At 39.5% G+C, this 15,914-nt stretch overlaps 1 protein-coding gene across 1 annotated transcript in view; it reads right to left on the reverse strand.

Annotated features, from left to right (window-relative positions):
- Positions 1 to 250: 250 nt before the first annotated feature.
- The window catches only part of LOC129200938 (ATPase family AAA domain-containing protein 2-like), a gene marked incomplete at its 3' end in the record, with an annotated part of 115,088 nt that continues 99,424 nt past the window's right edge, over positions 251 to 15,914 (reverse strand). Inside the window, exons 2-18 of the mRNA XM_054812192.1 lie at positions 15,607 to 15,697; positions 15,054 to 15,162; positions 13,933 to 14,043; positions 13,167 to 13,275; positions 12,828 to 12,943; positions 11,369 to 11,543; positions 10,576 to 10,664; positions 10,069 to 10,228; positions 8,765 to 8,855; positions 8,052 to 8,335; positions 5,511 to 5,687; positions 3,720 to 3,905; positions 2,346 to 2,481; positions 2,003 to 2,199; positions 957 to 1,116; positions 482 to 604; positions 251 to 384 (exon numbers count right to left, since the gene is read on the reverse strand). Coding sequence (XP_054668167.1) covers positions 251 to 384; positions 482 to 604; positions 957 to 1,116; positions 2,003 to 2,199; positions 2,346 to 2,481; positions 3,720 to 3,905; positions 5,511 to 5,687; positions 8,052 to 8,335; positions 8,765 to 8,855; positions 10,069 to 10,228; positions 10,576 to 10,664; positions 11,369 to 11,543; positions 12,828 to 12,943; positions 13,167 to 13,275; positions 13,933 to 14,043; positions 15,054 to 15,162; positions 15,607 to 15,697 — 2,448 coding nt within the window. The remainder of the gene's footprint in view (positions 385 to 481; positions 605 to 956; positions 1,117 to 2,002; positions 2,200 to 2,345; positions 2,482 to 3,719; positions 3,906 to 5,510; positions 5,688 to 8,051; positions 8,336 to 8,764; positions 8,856 to 10,068; positions 10,229 to 10,575; positions 10,665 to 11,368; positions 11,544 to 12,827; positions 12,944 to 13,166; positions 13,276 to 13,932; positions 14,044 to 15,053; positions 15,163 to 15,606; positions 15,698 to 15,914) is intronic.

A 15,914-nucleotide genomic window follows, 5' to 3' on the forward strand; every position in this document is an offset into this window, starting at 1 on the left:
TGGGCCATCAGGGCCAGTGTCTTTCAATGTAAACCAACCACTGCACTTGAACTTCATAACCATATTGAATGAACAACCTCTGGATTTATCTCACATTTTGAAACAAATTAAAAAACGTAACGCCTCTGGCATGAAGAACCAGGCATCAGAGAAACCTGTTATGTCACGAGAACAGAGAAGGTATCGGTGACTTTAGCACCTTCTCCAAGGAAGTCTGAATAAAATGCAACTTACTGTTAGAGCGGGGTGTACTGGCATCTACAGGTGCTGCTGCTATCTTCATTTTTTCATTACACTTTGGGTCTGTTTTCGTACACCCAGGAACGGAGTTCTGCTTTGGCATTACACGGTAGTAAGACAGAGCATACTTTGAAGAGCTACAACCTTGCAATAAAGAACAGATAGCAAAGAATTGTGTCTTGCGTTGTTGGTTACAAATCCTGAGACAAGTCTTAAAATCCTTCGTATCAAAAAACCATACCTCTTTTCTTACGAGATTCTTGAATTTCTTCACAGCGTTGTTCAAAGTCTTCATCTATTTCTTCCCTCACTATGGCATACGCAGTATCTCTCAAAGTACAAGCTCTGTGCCTAATGAGACGATCTGCAATGTTACAGTCAGACCTGAGTATTTTCTAACAGCCAACAAAATCCTTTGATTACTTGGAAAGATTTTGCTCTTTTCATAGGTAGGTTCTGAAAAGTCCTCTCAGTGAATATTTTCAGCGTAACAAGATAAAAGTTAATTATTAAAGCAAAAGCACTAGTTACTGATCAACGCTTCTATCACAATTGCATGCCCAAGTAGTTTAATGCTACAACATTTACTTCCTGGCAAGAAATGCTCTCTGTTGATGTTTAAAATGATCTAATCCCAGGTCTACTGTCCACAGATGACATTTATCAATTTATACCTTTCAAATTGTTCCAAATTAGGGATAAAAACACATCCTCACCTCCAGGATCTTTATCTGGGTTGTACTCTAAAGCATTGCTACAGATTAGATCGATGTCTCTTAAAAAGTCTCCTGCAGTTAGGTACTGGTGCAAGTCAATCTTAGAGAGAATTGCCGACAGGTCCATGGGCTGGTTAATAACTGCGTCATAATCAGGTACCTACAAATGAAATGTATGTGCTCAGAGATTTAACACAGTATCTACCAAAATTAATTCTTTTAATAAAGTCAAATAAAGGACTTAAAACCCCCAAATATTTATGGCACCTCCAAAGATGTGGAAATTAACCAGTTAGGTTCTTGAAAACAGAAGGGCTATTTCAACTGGCTTTGAAGAGACAGGCCTGAAGAGGGGAAAAAAAGCAGCAGGGAGGTCAGAAGCACGTGCGGGGCAGAGAAGGGAAGAGACACCCAGACTTACTCAATGAATTAAATGAGAGAGAGAGACATAAGAAGCGTATGGGTGGAAGAAGAAACCACACAGCCCTTAGGGTTGATCTTGTACTGAGGAGCCCCAGCTGAAACAGAGACCAGACTCAACCTTTATTTTAAAAACTGCTGCTTCTACTTCTGTTCTTACAGAAACTATTGACAGTCAGTCAAAGAGCTTTAGGCTTTATTAAAACAGTCCTATAGATGCTGTTTATAAAGAAAGAGACCTCTGCTTTTCACTGCTGTAACATGCCTACACATCGAGGCCTTTTCCTGAGCAAACTGTGTTGGCATTTGGTCTGACTGGCAGTTGGAGTAGATGGTCATCGTAGGGCCCTTCCAACTGAAATATTCTGAAGTTCTAAAAGACATTTTAGAAGGAACCTGGGGCTTTCACTGATTACTTAAAGAACAGACATTTGACAGCCTCAAGGAGTCAGCAAAGTAAAAGCAAAATTCATTGCTTGCTTGCTTGCTGAAAAATTGGAATAGTACAGTCCTAAAAACAAAGACAAACCTTCATATAAAGAGCACACAGACACTGAGAAATACACACGCAGACAAATTATGAACAGAGACAGATAAAATGGTATTACAGATCAACACTAACTTACCTCCTCTGGGTCAACAGGCTTTGTAAATGCTCTGAAACGTCTGTCAATGGCAAGTCTATGAGTCACATCCCTTAAGAAAATCCTAAGTTCACGCAATGTGTCCTCCTCCTGCTCTTCCAGTTGTTTTATTTCTTCCTCAGTCAGCTGTTGAGGCTTAGGCGGTGGTGCTACAGGCAGCACTTCCAATGGCCGCCACGCTTAATTGAATCAGAAACTTTCAGTCAATTTACGGTACTCAAATACAAGCGTATGACAAATTATCGCTAGAAAATTACCGCCAAAGCAAATAGTGTATAGCTATTAACTTACAGTTAGCAAAGTTTTATAAGTAGAATAGCCTCACCTGCACTGTTTTTTGATGCAGGAGCTTTAGCAGCTTGATTTACAATTAAGTCCTCAAAAAACATTCTTCTTTCTTCCTCATTAGGCAACTGGATTTTGAAAACTTCTTCATAATCATCAATAAACAATTCTTTTATCTAAAGCATGAGGAGAAAAGATATTTCAGATATAAGGCCACACAAATTCATACTCTAGTCCAAAAAGATGAGTACCTTTCAAAATTAAACCGAATAATCACCTGAGTAAGACAAACTGTGAGAAGCTATCTGCTTGTCCTTAAAACTCTAGATTTTCCTAGTTAGCACGGCAGATTAAAATATCTTCTCTAAGGAACACCTCTAGATTTAAAGGTCAATGAAGGGACCGTGTGATACACTGATCAAGTGGGGACATTTACCACCTCCAGGACTGCTTATTTGCTATTTACCTGCCTTGCTGGTTTCAATCTCTATGGCATCTAGAGAGGGAACAGGCAGGGTTCAGCAGACAAATGCGGGCTTTTTGGTAAGGTGTTTGGGGTTTTTTTTTTGTTAAATTAATTTCAGTGAGGTGTCTGAGGCTGTATACTTCCAGGTTTTACTCCGTTTTTCAGTCTCTACTACCAAAAGTTATGGAAGGAATTTCAATACTTCATTAACAGTATTAAAACTCCTAGAAAGTTAAGCCCTTTCAAAGCAGTTGATGACAAACACATCTAGGTAAGCCCCCCGCAGTAACTGAGACAAAATAATCAGGGCAGCATATTCACATTTTGAATATCCTCCTTTAATGCACACTCTCAGATGTCTAGGAAGCTAAGCATGTACTCTTACTGAATTTTGTTAAGGAATACCACTAAAAATCCATTTCCAAGTTACTGAAACAGAAGTTGGAACTCGGCTTTCTCATTTGTAAAGCTTTCACTTACATGAACAAAGACATTGAAATTTTTATTAAAGAATTTAAATATGAAATTCCGTTCCATCGTTACAGTGTGACCACCGTACTTTTTCAGTAAAAATATCTTTCAATTTCAGTACAAATGTTTTCAGTAAAAATATTTTTTTCCCATTTCCATTTCAAGCACCATATATTCTTGACTAAGTACATACCTAACCATCCTGAAGTCACTGGATTTATTGTCTGAAGTAAATGGATACATCTGTCTAACAAGCATGAGTGTGTGAGAAGGGGGAAAAAGTTGGGTCAAAGTCAATCTCTTTACTCAGAAAACACTTTAGACAAACGCTTTCGGCATTGTGTTGTCTAAGCAAATTTTAAGAGACCTGGGTAGGGTGCCTGAGTAATAACAGTATGCATTTGCTTAAGTACTCCAATGCTTAAAGGATTTATAGCTGAACAAGAAATTGAATAAAAAAAGTAACGACAGAAATACCTCTGTTGGGAGATCTGCGTGACACACATCGGATGTTGCAAGCAGCAAAACTGGAGCAAATGCTGGAATGTTCTGCAGTAGTGTTGTAAAAGTAGCTTTCAGTGTAGCTCCAACAGCCTCCCACCACAAATGGATATGTGGGATATAAATGATACTCGGCACTGTTCTTTGAGCTTCTCGCATCAACTGGTGAAATGAAAGCTTGGATAAGAAAACTAAACCATGTGCAATAGGCTAATAAATAACTACGTATCAGTCAAACTATCTGACGAAGTGGGAGTACATGAAGCCAAAACACAAAACCAAACCAACAAAAGAACAACTCCTTCACAATAAGGTAAAACGTTTACTTTGACTCAAATATAGACATTGCTACGCAGACAGACCTGAAGCTCTACCTGATTTCAAAACTACTTAGGTGTAAGGGAACTCCTAAAGCGCCTCACAACTTAGCTGGTGTAGTGGTGTGCCTGAAAACACAAGACTAACCCTTCTTCAAGATGTATTAGTCTGGGTGAGTCACTACACGACTGCAACTACACGACCGACTACACCATCTTCAATTCAGAGCGAGCACATAGCCAAGTCAGTCTGGAGCACAGTCTGAACAGACAAAGACAGACCTAGGTGAAAAGATGGGGGCTGATGCTGTAAGAGGAGCCTGGTTACAATTCAAAATTTCAGGTATGTTTTATAAGAGGTGACCAGTCTTCAGCCTGCCTGAACAGCTAAATCACGCACAGCCTCTCATTACCAAAGGATCCATCAGACCCGATTACACGCTTTGGATGGCCGCAAGCCGTTGCCTACAGATGGTACCTCGATCGCAGAAGAGAGCGTGCACCTACTGCGTGAGGGAAGTGGCAACAGCCCTTTCACGTGACAAATTTCTCCGTGGACCCTTTCAGATTATTAAGATTCAGGGCGTTCCTGCCACAAAATGGGAAGCGCACGTGGTGTGTCTGGGCAGTGACTAGACACGGTAGCTATACGACCGCAGAAGCAACCGTAACGTAACAAAAAAGGAATTGTGCCTCTTCTGTGACAAATGAGTATCCAGTCCTGTAGTGTGTCTGTCCTTACTTGTCCAGCTCTCAAATGCTGCTGCCTAAAGGTCAAGATATTTTAATACAGTGATGCCAAACAACAAAATGGCTTTCCTGCCTAAAAGTAAAAAGGAAAACAGCACTACACCTGCTTATATTTAATTTTCACAGTTAAGAAAAACATACCAGTGTACAAATGTAAGTGTTCCATGAATTTTAATGCTTTTACTGCATATACTACAGCAGTGGAAGCTGTATATTTATACACACACACGCGCGCGCGTACATATGTAAAAAAAAGAAACACTTCTTTTCCCCAAAACCTTGATTGCCTTTTTATTATATTTAATAAAAAAGCCTACAAAAAGTGCGTGACCTGCAGTCAGGCTGATGCAGAGCCACCTACTGGGAGCAGAGTCTCGTAAGCAGCAATGAAAACAACTTTCTGGATCCCACCGAAATGGGCAGGATTTCTTGCGATAAAGAGGGATTTATTAGCAGCACCTCCCAGCTTCCCAAGCTGCTAGCAAATTCCTCACGGTTTAATTTGGAATAGAAAATACGGCCATCTACAACATCCTTACTCGGGATTATATGATCTAAAAAGAAACGTGCATTTTCGGGCAGAAGTAAACCTAACAGCACGTTCAAACCAGGCCACCTCTATTAACAATGAATTTTGCTTATTTTACTAGTTTATATACAGTTCATGAAGCCTATGAGATTAAAAAGAAAAAAAAGATACCCGTGCACATGTTTCTTCCGGTGATGTGGCGGTAACAAACAAAGCAGGTAGGTCTAGCGTATAAACTGGAAACTTTTCCAGGGCATGTATTACCGCAGGTGCCAAATGAGAAGCTTGCCCACATCCTGGCTCTCCAACTAGTAAGAACCGTGGCCTGCAAGATGTTGGCTGGTAATAAGCATTTCTAGAACAATTAGAAGATAGTAAGTTTCAAAATGAAGTGATGACTAGGCACACAGATGTTAAAGGTTTTTTCCTAACCTCGGTTTTTTTTGGTAAATACTCTCCATGTTCCAGTAAATAATAAGCTGGTCTGTGATCAGGAAGACTATCAAAGCTCATTTTCTTACAACCTTGTACCATAGCTCCCCAAAGAAATCCTGCCAATCCCCAGCATCTCTGCTATTCGTTTGGCTGGCTTAAGTAATGGCTCTTAAATCACACACGGGGACTTGTCCAGCTAAATACACACACGACAACTGGTCAGTAACCTGATATGGAGGAGAAATACAACTCGCTCTCGCTCTCTCTCTCAACACACAACAATAGGGATCTGTACACCCCAATTTTCAGTAGGTCTTGAGTTTAAGTAACTACGAGATCTCTACATCTGTCAAGTTCAGCTGAAATTTGGCCGTAGTTACTGGAGATAGCGGGAAGGAAGGAGCAGAACAACGTTTCTAGGAAAAAATTAAGGTGGGCGCTGAAACACATGAGCTGTATCTGAAGTACGCAATTGGATTAGTTAAATTACAGCAGTACGCTAAATACGTACAAGATTGTATTCAGTCATTCTAATTGTTTCATCGTTGAATTGTGTATTAATTTCCTAGTAATCTTGCTTTCCTAGCATGAAACACATTTGTGAAGAGCGTTTGTTTTTTCCAGCACAATACCACTGTACCTTTACTGGCTGAAGTCAAAGGTATTAGAGACTTAACCAAACTCAGCTGGTCACATTTTCTGGACAGCATAGCGATAGAAACGGAGAAAAATAACTGACCCAACAGTGATGACAACAATCTTATTTTTTCAACTGTTGGCTTATACAACTTCCACATTAAAATGTCAAAAGCTTAATATCAACATTTACCTGCTAAAATTGAGGAATTTTTCCTTTTCTCTACTGGGCATTTGATGAGTTGGCTTATCTTCAAAGATTGATGGCGATTCCTCATCACTGTCAACTGCATAATTTCTTAAAACATGATTTACACTGTCTGAAAGACAAGAGAGGTTTGTTAACTTTCCTGAATACTCCGTATCTCACTCTCGCATTAACACAGCTTCAAATCAGTGCTGGAAATCCCTTTTCTTCTATTTCTTCATTTGAGGGCACACACCGAATGCTGTTTTCTGAAGAGTTCGTCCTACCACAGACCTAAGGAGACTGCACAAGTCTCTACAAAGCTGTCCTAAAGTGCTTGGGAGGTGGTTTGGGTTTTTTCTCCTTAGAAGAAAGATGATTAGGAACAACTTTGGTGGTTCCGAGACACCTGAAAAACCCAACAAGGCCACTTCTTTCTGGGGCAGGTTCCCGCACTGGAAGCGAGGGAATTAAGCGAGTGCGATGGCCACAAACTTCCATTTGTGTAGGACTAGTGAGTCAGAATATACAGACCAACACACCTGCTAAGTAAGGCTCCTCACAGATCACCGAATGAGTAGATAATGGAAGGCAGACAACAGAGAAGGGATGCAATTACCAATCCCCTAGCCTCTCTGCTTTTGTTTTGTTGGTGGATTTCTGCCTCTGTTTTACCAATGCTAACCTATCTCCTGGCTCTACTGGGAGTCATCCTGGTAGGACAGTCTCCAGAGATTAGCATAACTAACTATTAACAGATTTCCATTAATCAAGAGTGGAGTGAGCTTATCAATTTCTTTGCTCTCACCAACTGACAGAGTAAACCTGATCAGGGCTGATGCAGTCAGGGGTGTGAGCTCACGTATGCTAAGCCAAGTCCCAAAGTACACACTACTAAACCATTCTCATCTCCTGTACAAGTGTACAGTGTGATCCACAAACATTTAAGTTAAGAGACTATGGCTAAAAAAAAAATCACGATAGCTAAAACAGTATTTAGCTTAAACCGCTTATGCTTGCATTGTGGTCCTGACATTCTTCAGACAGGAATTAGAAGCATTCATGTAAAAATACCTTTTTCCCCTCTATTTAAATATTTTGAAAGAGGTGCCTCATACTTTAAACCTCAGATCCATCTCTACAAATGACAAATATGATGTTAGCTACTGTCAGAAACAGGGTGCTGTAGTAGAGAACGCATAGTTCTCTACGGCCTATTGTGAGTCATTCACAGCTCCCATCCAGCACTTCAGTTTAGAATCCAGACTAAAACCTATCCACGATGTTCCTGAAATAAAAGCATGCACATGCATATTCTGAAATTCTGCTGTCATTTTGGCCAAGAGGTTTGTGTATGTTGATTGCACAAATGAGAATTTTTTGCTTTGACAGAATTTTAAAGTAGTGACTGTTATTGTTATACCTGGCTGTTGGTCCTTCTGTAGTGCAAACTCTGCGTGGGGAAATACTCTCTGCAAGGCTTGTAAAATTCTTGCTAAGGTGTTTTCAAGCAGTGGTTTTGAAACAGATGATAGCGCTCGCCCAGGTGAAGCCACAGCCCTCTGTGAAGCTGGAACAGTCTTCTGCATAGCCATGACAAAATCCTTTGCTGTTATTTTGATAGAAGCAACATCTAACTGCAGTTTCTCGCTACTTTTGTATAGCTGAGGATAGCGGCGGCGCAAAGCACAGAGGGCAGCTTCAGCACATAAGGATTTAATATCAGCACCACAGTACCCTAACAAAGAAAACAAGAATCAAAGGTTACATCAGTCTCAGGCAACACAGAAGTCAAGGCCAAGGTTCCCCAAGCGCAACACTGAAAGACTTTGTATGCGGCCAAAAATTAACAGTTTAAGAGAGAATGTAAAGAGTTACTGCACTGCAGAGAAGTTTTGTTACGTGGCTCGCAGCCTGATATCCTGCGCTTCTTAAGCAGCCCCCTAATCAAAACTTTGCTCTCAGGGAAGATGCCCAAAACCCATTCAACGTTCTGAGAGACAGAAAGAAAATTAAAAGAAAAGAAGCATCTAACTTTCTTTGCTCCCACAGCGTGCCAGCCGCCTCACTCTGCAGCAAGGTGCAAGAGCTCGAGTACTGCCTGCTACAAGCTCAGATTCCTTTGGACTCAGTCCCATGCAGTAACTCACTGTATTTTCAAACTTACCAACGCATTTTTCAGCTAGCTCTTCAAGAAACATGTCCGATGGCTTTGGGGTCCAATCTCGTGTGTGAATCTTGAAAATCTCTTTTCTAGCCTGGAAATAAAATGGTCGCATTTTAGTTTGTCCAAAGTTTTCTCTTCAAAATCCCCAAACCAACACAAAACCCCCCACACCCTCACATTAATACAAATACTTGGTTTATCTGCTAAACTTTTAAGTATTTTACAGTTCGATTAACACGCTCTCTGCTTTTGCAGAGTAATTGCTACAATTACTACAAAGACGAACAATAATTATGACTCAAACTACTGTCACTGATCCAGAAAATGTCAAACGTTGCCTATCTTCATCTCCGATCTTAGCAAGATCTTTTATTTAAGTATTCCCTGGTACACAGTTTAATTACGGCAGATTTCTAGAATTCTTCCACAGTAGGGAATCATATAGTGTATGTGTTTCACAGCACCTCCTCTCCTGTTCCTGAAAGGAGATAAAAACTGGAGACAAATGTTTCTGTTAAAGATGCTGTTTAGTGCACTTTTACTAGCCTTCAACCATAGCCAAATTAAAACACACAAGACCAGGGTTCCACACTATCTTCCTCCCCATATTTTTTGGTTGCTATACACCTACTTTTTCATTGCTTAGCTATCGCCATTGAACTAGAAGCTTCCCAAGCCCCACACCTGTCCAGCGTACCTCGCATCTTTGTCCAATAAGAAGTTACCAGTAAGAATGTCAGCTCCCAAAATACTTCCCTCCCAGGATACGCAGCCTGGGAACCATCCAGCACAGGTACATCCACTATCCATTCGTAAACCAAGAACTGAGAGCAAGACCACTTCAGGGTGAAAGTGTCTAAGTGGATTAAGTCAGTCAGCAAACATGGACAGATTTGGGAATGGAAAAAAATTCAATCGCTCCAGCACCAGCCTTGAGAAAAGTTTTTGTTTGCAAAAAGGAATTCTTGTGCGCACACCATTTCTTTCATTTTCAAGATGAGATAGCAGTAATTTACAGCTAATTGGGGCATTCATTCTTTCTTACATGTTTCAGTGACTAGCAGCATCCCATTTTCTTGGCTGGTCACAGTGAAACCAAAGCTAATTACAGAACTAACTACTTGTGGAAATCCTCTTAATGGTATATATTCAGTACCGGATCTGCCCTCCACAGTCTCTCTTTTGCCCAAGTTGTCCAACACTGGGTTTGACTTTAACTGCTCTGTAATCCTGCATTGTTACGTGGTTTTGTTATAAAGAGGGACTTTGTCACATGAGCATTAAGGTTGTGTTTAAGTTCTGACCTCTTTATCTGGCAAGCTGAAGAGGAACTCTCGATCAAAGCGGCCGGGTCTTCGTAAAGCAGGATCTATAGAATCCAGCCTGTTGGTGGCTCCAATGACCACAATCTCTCCTCTGCTGTCTAAGCCATCCATAAGGGCCAGAAGAGTTGACACAATAGAGCTAACAGAAAAAATATAATTTTCATTCACTGGTTTAGTAAATTTTGTTACATTCTACGCAATCTTCTGCAATGACCACTCAAAAAGGACAAGCTTTTCTTGATGAGACGCCAATTAGCGAAAGACTTAATTTAGGACATAACAAAACCAGTAAGCTAACACAGGCCTTGTGCTGATATCAAGCTGAGAGAATTGGTTTCAGTTATTGTTTGAAAATCATCTGAATTTTAGTAGCATTGAATTACTAGTTTTCAGGATAAATTAATGTATCACATAAAGTTAAACAGGGTGTGGTGGTCTTTTCACAAAGATCAAGCAGCTTCTATGTAGATACCAAAAATGTACTACCTATGAATTTGGTCTTGTTCAATGGACCGCACAGGAGCAAGGCCATCTATCTCATCGAAGAAGACAATTGAAGGTCGCATCTGGTAGGCCTCGAAGGAAAACAGAGGAATATGGACATAAGTAAACCGGGACTATTTTAAAGAGAAAATGCATTAAAAATGTTTTGGTTGGGAAGTCACTGGAACTAGATCTTTCAGACTGGCATCAGGGATCTCTACTAATTGGGCTAATGGAGTGAGGGGCACGAGTAACAGAAGACGGCAGCTTGTGTCAAGCCACTGAGACCGGGTGACAGGAAACAAATCAGAGCAGTAGTTTTTACAGCTATTTGGCAACCGCCGAGAACAGAGCCGAGACTTAATTCAATTACAGGTTCTGAAAGCAAGCTTCCATTAGGAATTTAAATGACTATGCCGTCAGCCTGCATCTGTTTCCCTCGGATCTAAAGCCACCATCCATCTCTTGCCTCTTGAAACCCTTTTTGTGGCTGTTTTGGTTTGGGTTTGGTGGGGTTTTTTTGTTGATGGTTATTTTGGGGGTTTTGGTGGGGTTTTTTTGAGGTGGGCAGCAGGGGTTTGCTTTGCGAGGTTTTCTCATTTTAGTAATCTTCCCTAATACATCTCAAGATTTCAAGCCCGTAAAAAAAACCCACTGAAAAAGGAAACACTAACAAACCCATGTCAGTGGAAAGAACTGACAAAAACCAAAAAGGAGTGAGTTGTTCTTAAAAATACTGACCACAGAAGATTACAGTTACCACTCGGACAGAACACACAGCACGTTTCAACCTTACCTGATCAAATAATAACCGAAGCTGTCGTTCAGATTCCCCCGCCCATTTACTCAGGCAGTTGGCACCTTTTCGCATAAAAAAGGCTATTCTCCTCTCACCTTGGCTGCATTCATTAGCAAGCGCACGAGCAACCAGTGTCTTTCCAGTCCCTGGCGGACCATAGAATAGACAGCCTCTGCAAGTATTTAAAAAAAAAAAAAAAAAAAAAAAAAGAAAGAAAGAAAAAGAAGAAAAGATTCGTGTATGATGGAAAAGTATCTATTACAGTCCTCCTCCCTAAACCACACCCCTCTTCTCTCCTAACCAAAACACTTTGTGTATAAGATCGCGGTAACAGCTGAAGTGTGAGAAAAGTGAAAAGAGATGGAAGTTTTGTGTTCCTACACAATTCAACAAGGCAGTAAACGCAACAAATAAAGAGGATAATGGAGACGTACAAACCTCGAGAAAAGATCCTAGTGTCCCGGAAGGACACTTCCAAAACTGCTGACAAACTACCAGGGGTGGTTACAGCACAGTGGAGCCAAACCAGAACAAACTTGAGCGCAGAATCTGAGACTTGGCTAACTTATGATACGCTGCATATAAATGCTTGTTTTCACAAAAGGCAAGATTTGCTAGTAAAGCATTTCATTCTCCCTTAAAAAGCTTTAAGTTACTGGATTTGGTCTCCCAGGCCATCCATTGCTGATGATAAATGAGGTGGAAGTCTAAACCTGGGGGAGTATTCTGCATTTCCAGATAAATACAGCCATCAACTAGAAAAGCCAATACACTGCTGTTTCAAAAAGAATTTCAATGAAGAAAGAAGCAAACCCACTGGAATATTGTCTTTTCATTATTTGTAATACTTTTAAAGTTACCGAAAGCAAAGAATTTAAAGTCATATTTCACTATACCATAATTGAACTGCGCTGATCAAGAATATATAAAGCTAACAATTAAATCTCTAATAATGTCATAATGCAGAACTAATTTAGCTGTGTAAAAAGTGGTCAGATCCTTCCTTTAGCCCAAGCACGACAAACACGGCAAGGTTCTAGTTGCAAGTCCTGTCAATTCTAAAATGTATCCCTGATCACTTGAACAAAAAGACAGTTGGTGGGAGAGACAACTGGACTTCCAAGCAACAAATTACAGTTGACTACCAGTAGATGATTCCTTCTTGCTTATAAACTAATCAAGCGGACGTGGCCATCGAACTCAAACCAAAAATGACTCAGCCCCACCTTTTAAAGGCAAGACACTTTTAAAGTATACTCTCACCACACGGTACATCCTTGAACCTACATATATTCTGGATTCTATCCATTTTTAAGAAATTGCTTTTTACTACTGCCAAAAAGCCCCATCAACATTGCTGAAAATTCCGAAGCGTGGAAACATATTGATACCTCTGTTGAATATTCTCCTGAAAATGGGTGAATTAGAATTCATAGTTTTAAACAATATCTGTTACCTTGGAGGTTGAATTTTGAATCTCTCAAAGACTTCTGGGTAAAGCAGTGGAAAAACGACCATCTCTTTTAAAGCTGAAATGTGGTCAGAAAGACCACCCACACCATCAAATCGCACCTAAAAATAAAGTCAGCGGAACACGTTTTATATGTTAAAGAAAGCTGCAACCTTGATGAGGTTCCATCAGAAAGTACATGTCAGCACAAAGGAAATGTTCGGGGCAATTTTCAAATTGCTGGAGAGAAAACTGTAAACCAAGGTAGCTGTAGACAGCAGGTTATTGAAAGCTTTCAGAAACACTGGAAACATCTCACGGACACAATGAACTAAAATTACTTACTGAACAATCTATTTGCATTGGATCAACATCAGCCAGACTTGCTCCAATTGTCATTCGATCCTTGGGAATTCCCTTTAGCTCATCTTTTCGAAAGTTTAGTGGAAGACACCTGATTTGAATTAAGGAGAAAGAGAAAGGCACTTTCTAACTTGGGATGCGGCTAGCTTTTTGCTTTTATAACGATGGCAAGTGAATGCAGAAGTCCTTATAAATGAGATAAACTTCCTAAATAATGAAATATTTGTTCAGGTTGGTTTACATTTAATGTCCGTGAGTAAAAAAAGGAAAATGGTCACTCCAGACATTAAACTGCGTTAATTATTTTAATAACTCTTAGCACTTCTAAATATCCATGCCAGACCACACAGCATATAGAGGAATGCAAGCTTCAAACAACTTACTCCATATGTGGAGACCGTGACCTGACCTTGATTTGTGTGACGGAAGAACTCAAAACACACTGACATCTTTCAAGATTTTTTCGCGTCTACATTCAAAGACTTACAGCCAAGGGGCTACTTATTTCAGTGAGGATTAACATTATAAAGGCTGGCCACTACTGCTGGTCCTTCCCAAGGACTTTGGGATCCATGTGCCAGAAGACACACATGTCTGAGAGACATTGGGCTGAAACTTATTTATTAGATTGTTATTAAAATAGTTTTTAGAAATTGTACAAGAGAAAGTGGCTAACACTTCACAGTCAGGCAGATGCAAACTCCCCCCAAATAGATTTCTCCCTCCCCTATTCTCCAATTTCATTAACCTTCTTAAATTTCTGTTATGGCTGCGCTTCCTATGTCTCTCAAAACGCTCTTCGTCATCAGATGTGGATGAAGAGGATGTGGAATCTGTGTTGTGGACTGCGTGTCTCCGTCTGCAAACATTTAAACAAACAAGTAAAACATTAAAGTACACGCTAAATAGTATCAAAACTTAAGTGAATTCTGTCTCAGAATTTACTTTGAGATCTATTAAGTTTCCAGATCATTGTACTCCTTTTGAATCTGATTTCAAAGTATATGACATGATTTTCCTTGTGACAGTAAAATTTAATTTTTCTGAGGAAGGTAAAATGTTTAACTATTTTTAAAAGAAATTTCATAAAATAAATTACTCATTTTGTCCAATCTCTCTCTCACACACACACATAAATGGAGTTTCACTTAGCATTATATATCCACTCTGTGAAACATAAACCTTTTTAACTTGTTTACAAATTTGGCTTCAAAAACCTTTCCTTCCATAACTATCTGCTTTCAAAGATGCTGAACAAAGTGCTCATATCTAGCAAGAGACAGCATTCTGCATGCTCTAACTGCTTACAGGATCCAAAACCTCTTTGTCATTACTACTGTAATTCATAATTTATAATTTCATTTAGCATTTTTCTTGTTTAAGGATAGTTTCATACAGAATCATTAGCTGATTTCAGACAGAAACCAGAATCAGTATTTGACTGATTAAAAAAAAAAAAACCCAAAACAAATCCATTAAAACTTCCACACAGGTTCTCCCTCTAACTAAATTATCTTCAGTTTTAAGAAAATAATTGGTATTCTTCAAGATGAGTCTCAGATTCTCAGAGAGAGATTCTGGCTTCGGTTCAAGAACAAAAGAATTGCAGCTACGTAATCTCAGCACAAACTCCCGGAATTACCTTATCAGTGACCACCAATACTGCATTTTAAAATACCTAATGGCTAATATAAAAAGTACAGTTTACACTCTCAATATTTGTTTTCTTTATACCCTCGGACTACCACAGCGATAATCACACTATTAATCTGTAATTACCACCAATCCAAACACCCTTGAAAGCATTAGTCAGTAATGTGAGCAACAGCACTATTGATAAGTAAGAACTATCACTAACCATATACCAACCTGTTAGCTCTTTTGCAGCAAGAGCTTTCTGACTGAGCACTTCTAAATGAGTATCTCTGTCTGACAGGTGAAGAGCGGCCCGAAAAATCTCTCTTACGTTGTCTTGGTTCTGTTGAAAGCAAAGAATTTAGAATAATGTTTCAAACAAGGTTAAGAGAAAGCAGGATAGTGGAGGAGGTAGAAAATTTCAGGGGAAGTTTCAAGTGATTTGCGGGGGGGGATTTTTTTTTTTTTTTTTAAATCAGTGCACAGTAGAAGGGAAAAACACACACTTGTGTTTTAAGGAGAACTGAAAGCCACAAGAGTAAGATTATCAAGTCTGCTTAATTACTATTCTTTCAAGGATACACAGGCCTTTTTTTTATTGAAAAACAACAACAAGTATGCCAAATGGCAAAGGAATATAACGTGCACAGGCTACATGCATTTAATAAAATTTACTTGCAGAATGAAGGTAAGAAATTTAAATAGAAGTTGAGTGGGTATATATTTCATTAAAAAAATCGTCTATGCAAGGAATTAGGTCTTAAGAGAAACTGTGCATATAACCTACTTTCCAATGGAGCCTGATAGCGCTCAACGGTTTTCCTCTGTCGAAAGTCATAATGCTTTCGAGTGTCTTCACCATCCCCTTTCTCTTCATTTTCTTCTGATGAAACTACTGTACATTGACATAACGTTAAAACTGTTTAAGTACTGTTGCAAATGATACTAAATTCAAAATGCACTCCACAGATGCCTATAGGTTTTACTATTACCTTCATGTTAATGACAATAGATCTGAAAACTGGCAAAACCTTACGACCAATTTATGCAAGAGACATTCCAGAATTTACAAAAACAGAGGAGCGTACATATAGA

Source organism: Grus americana, unplaced genomic scaffold, assembly GCF_028858705.1.
Source record: "Grus americana isolate bGruAme1 unplaced genomic scaffold, bGruAme1.mat scaffold_69, whole genome shotgun sequence".
Classification (NCBI taxonomy): Eukaryota; Metazoa; Chordata; class Aves; order Gruiformes; family Gruidae; genus Grus; species Grus americana.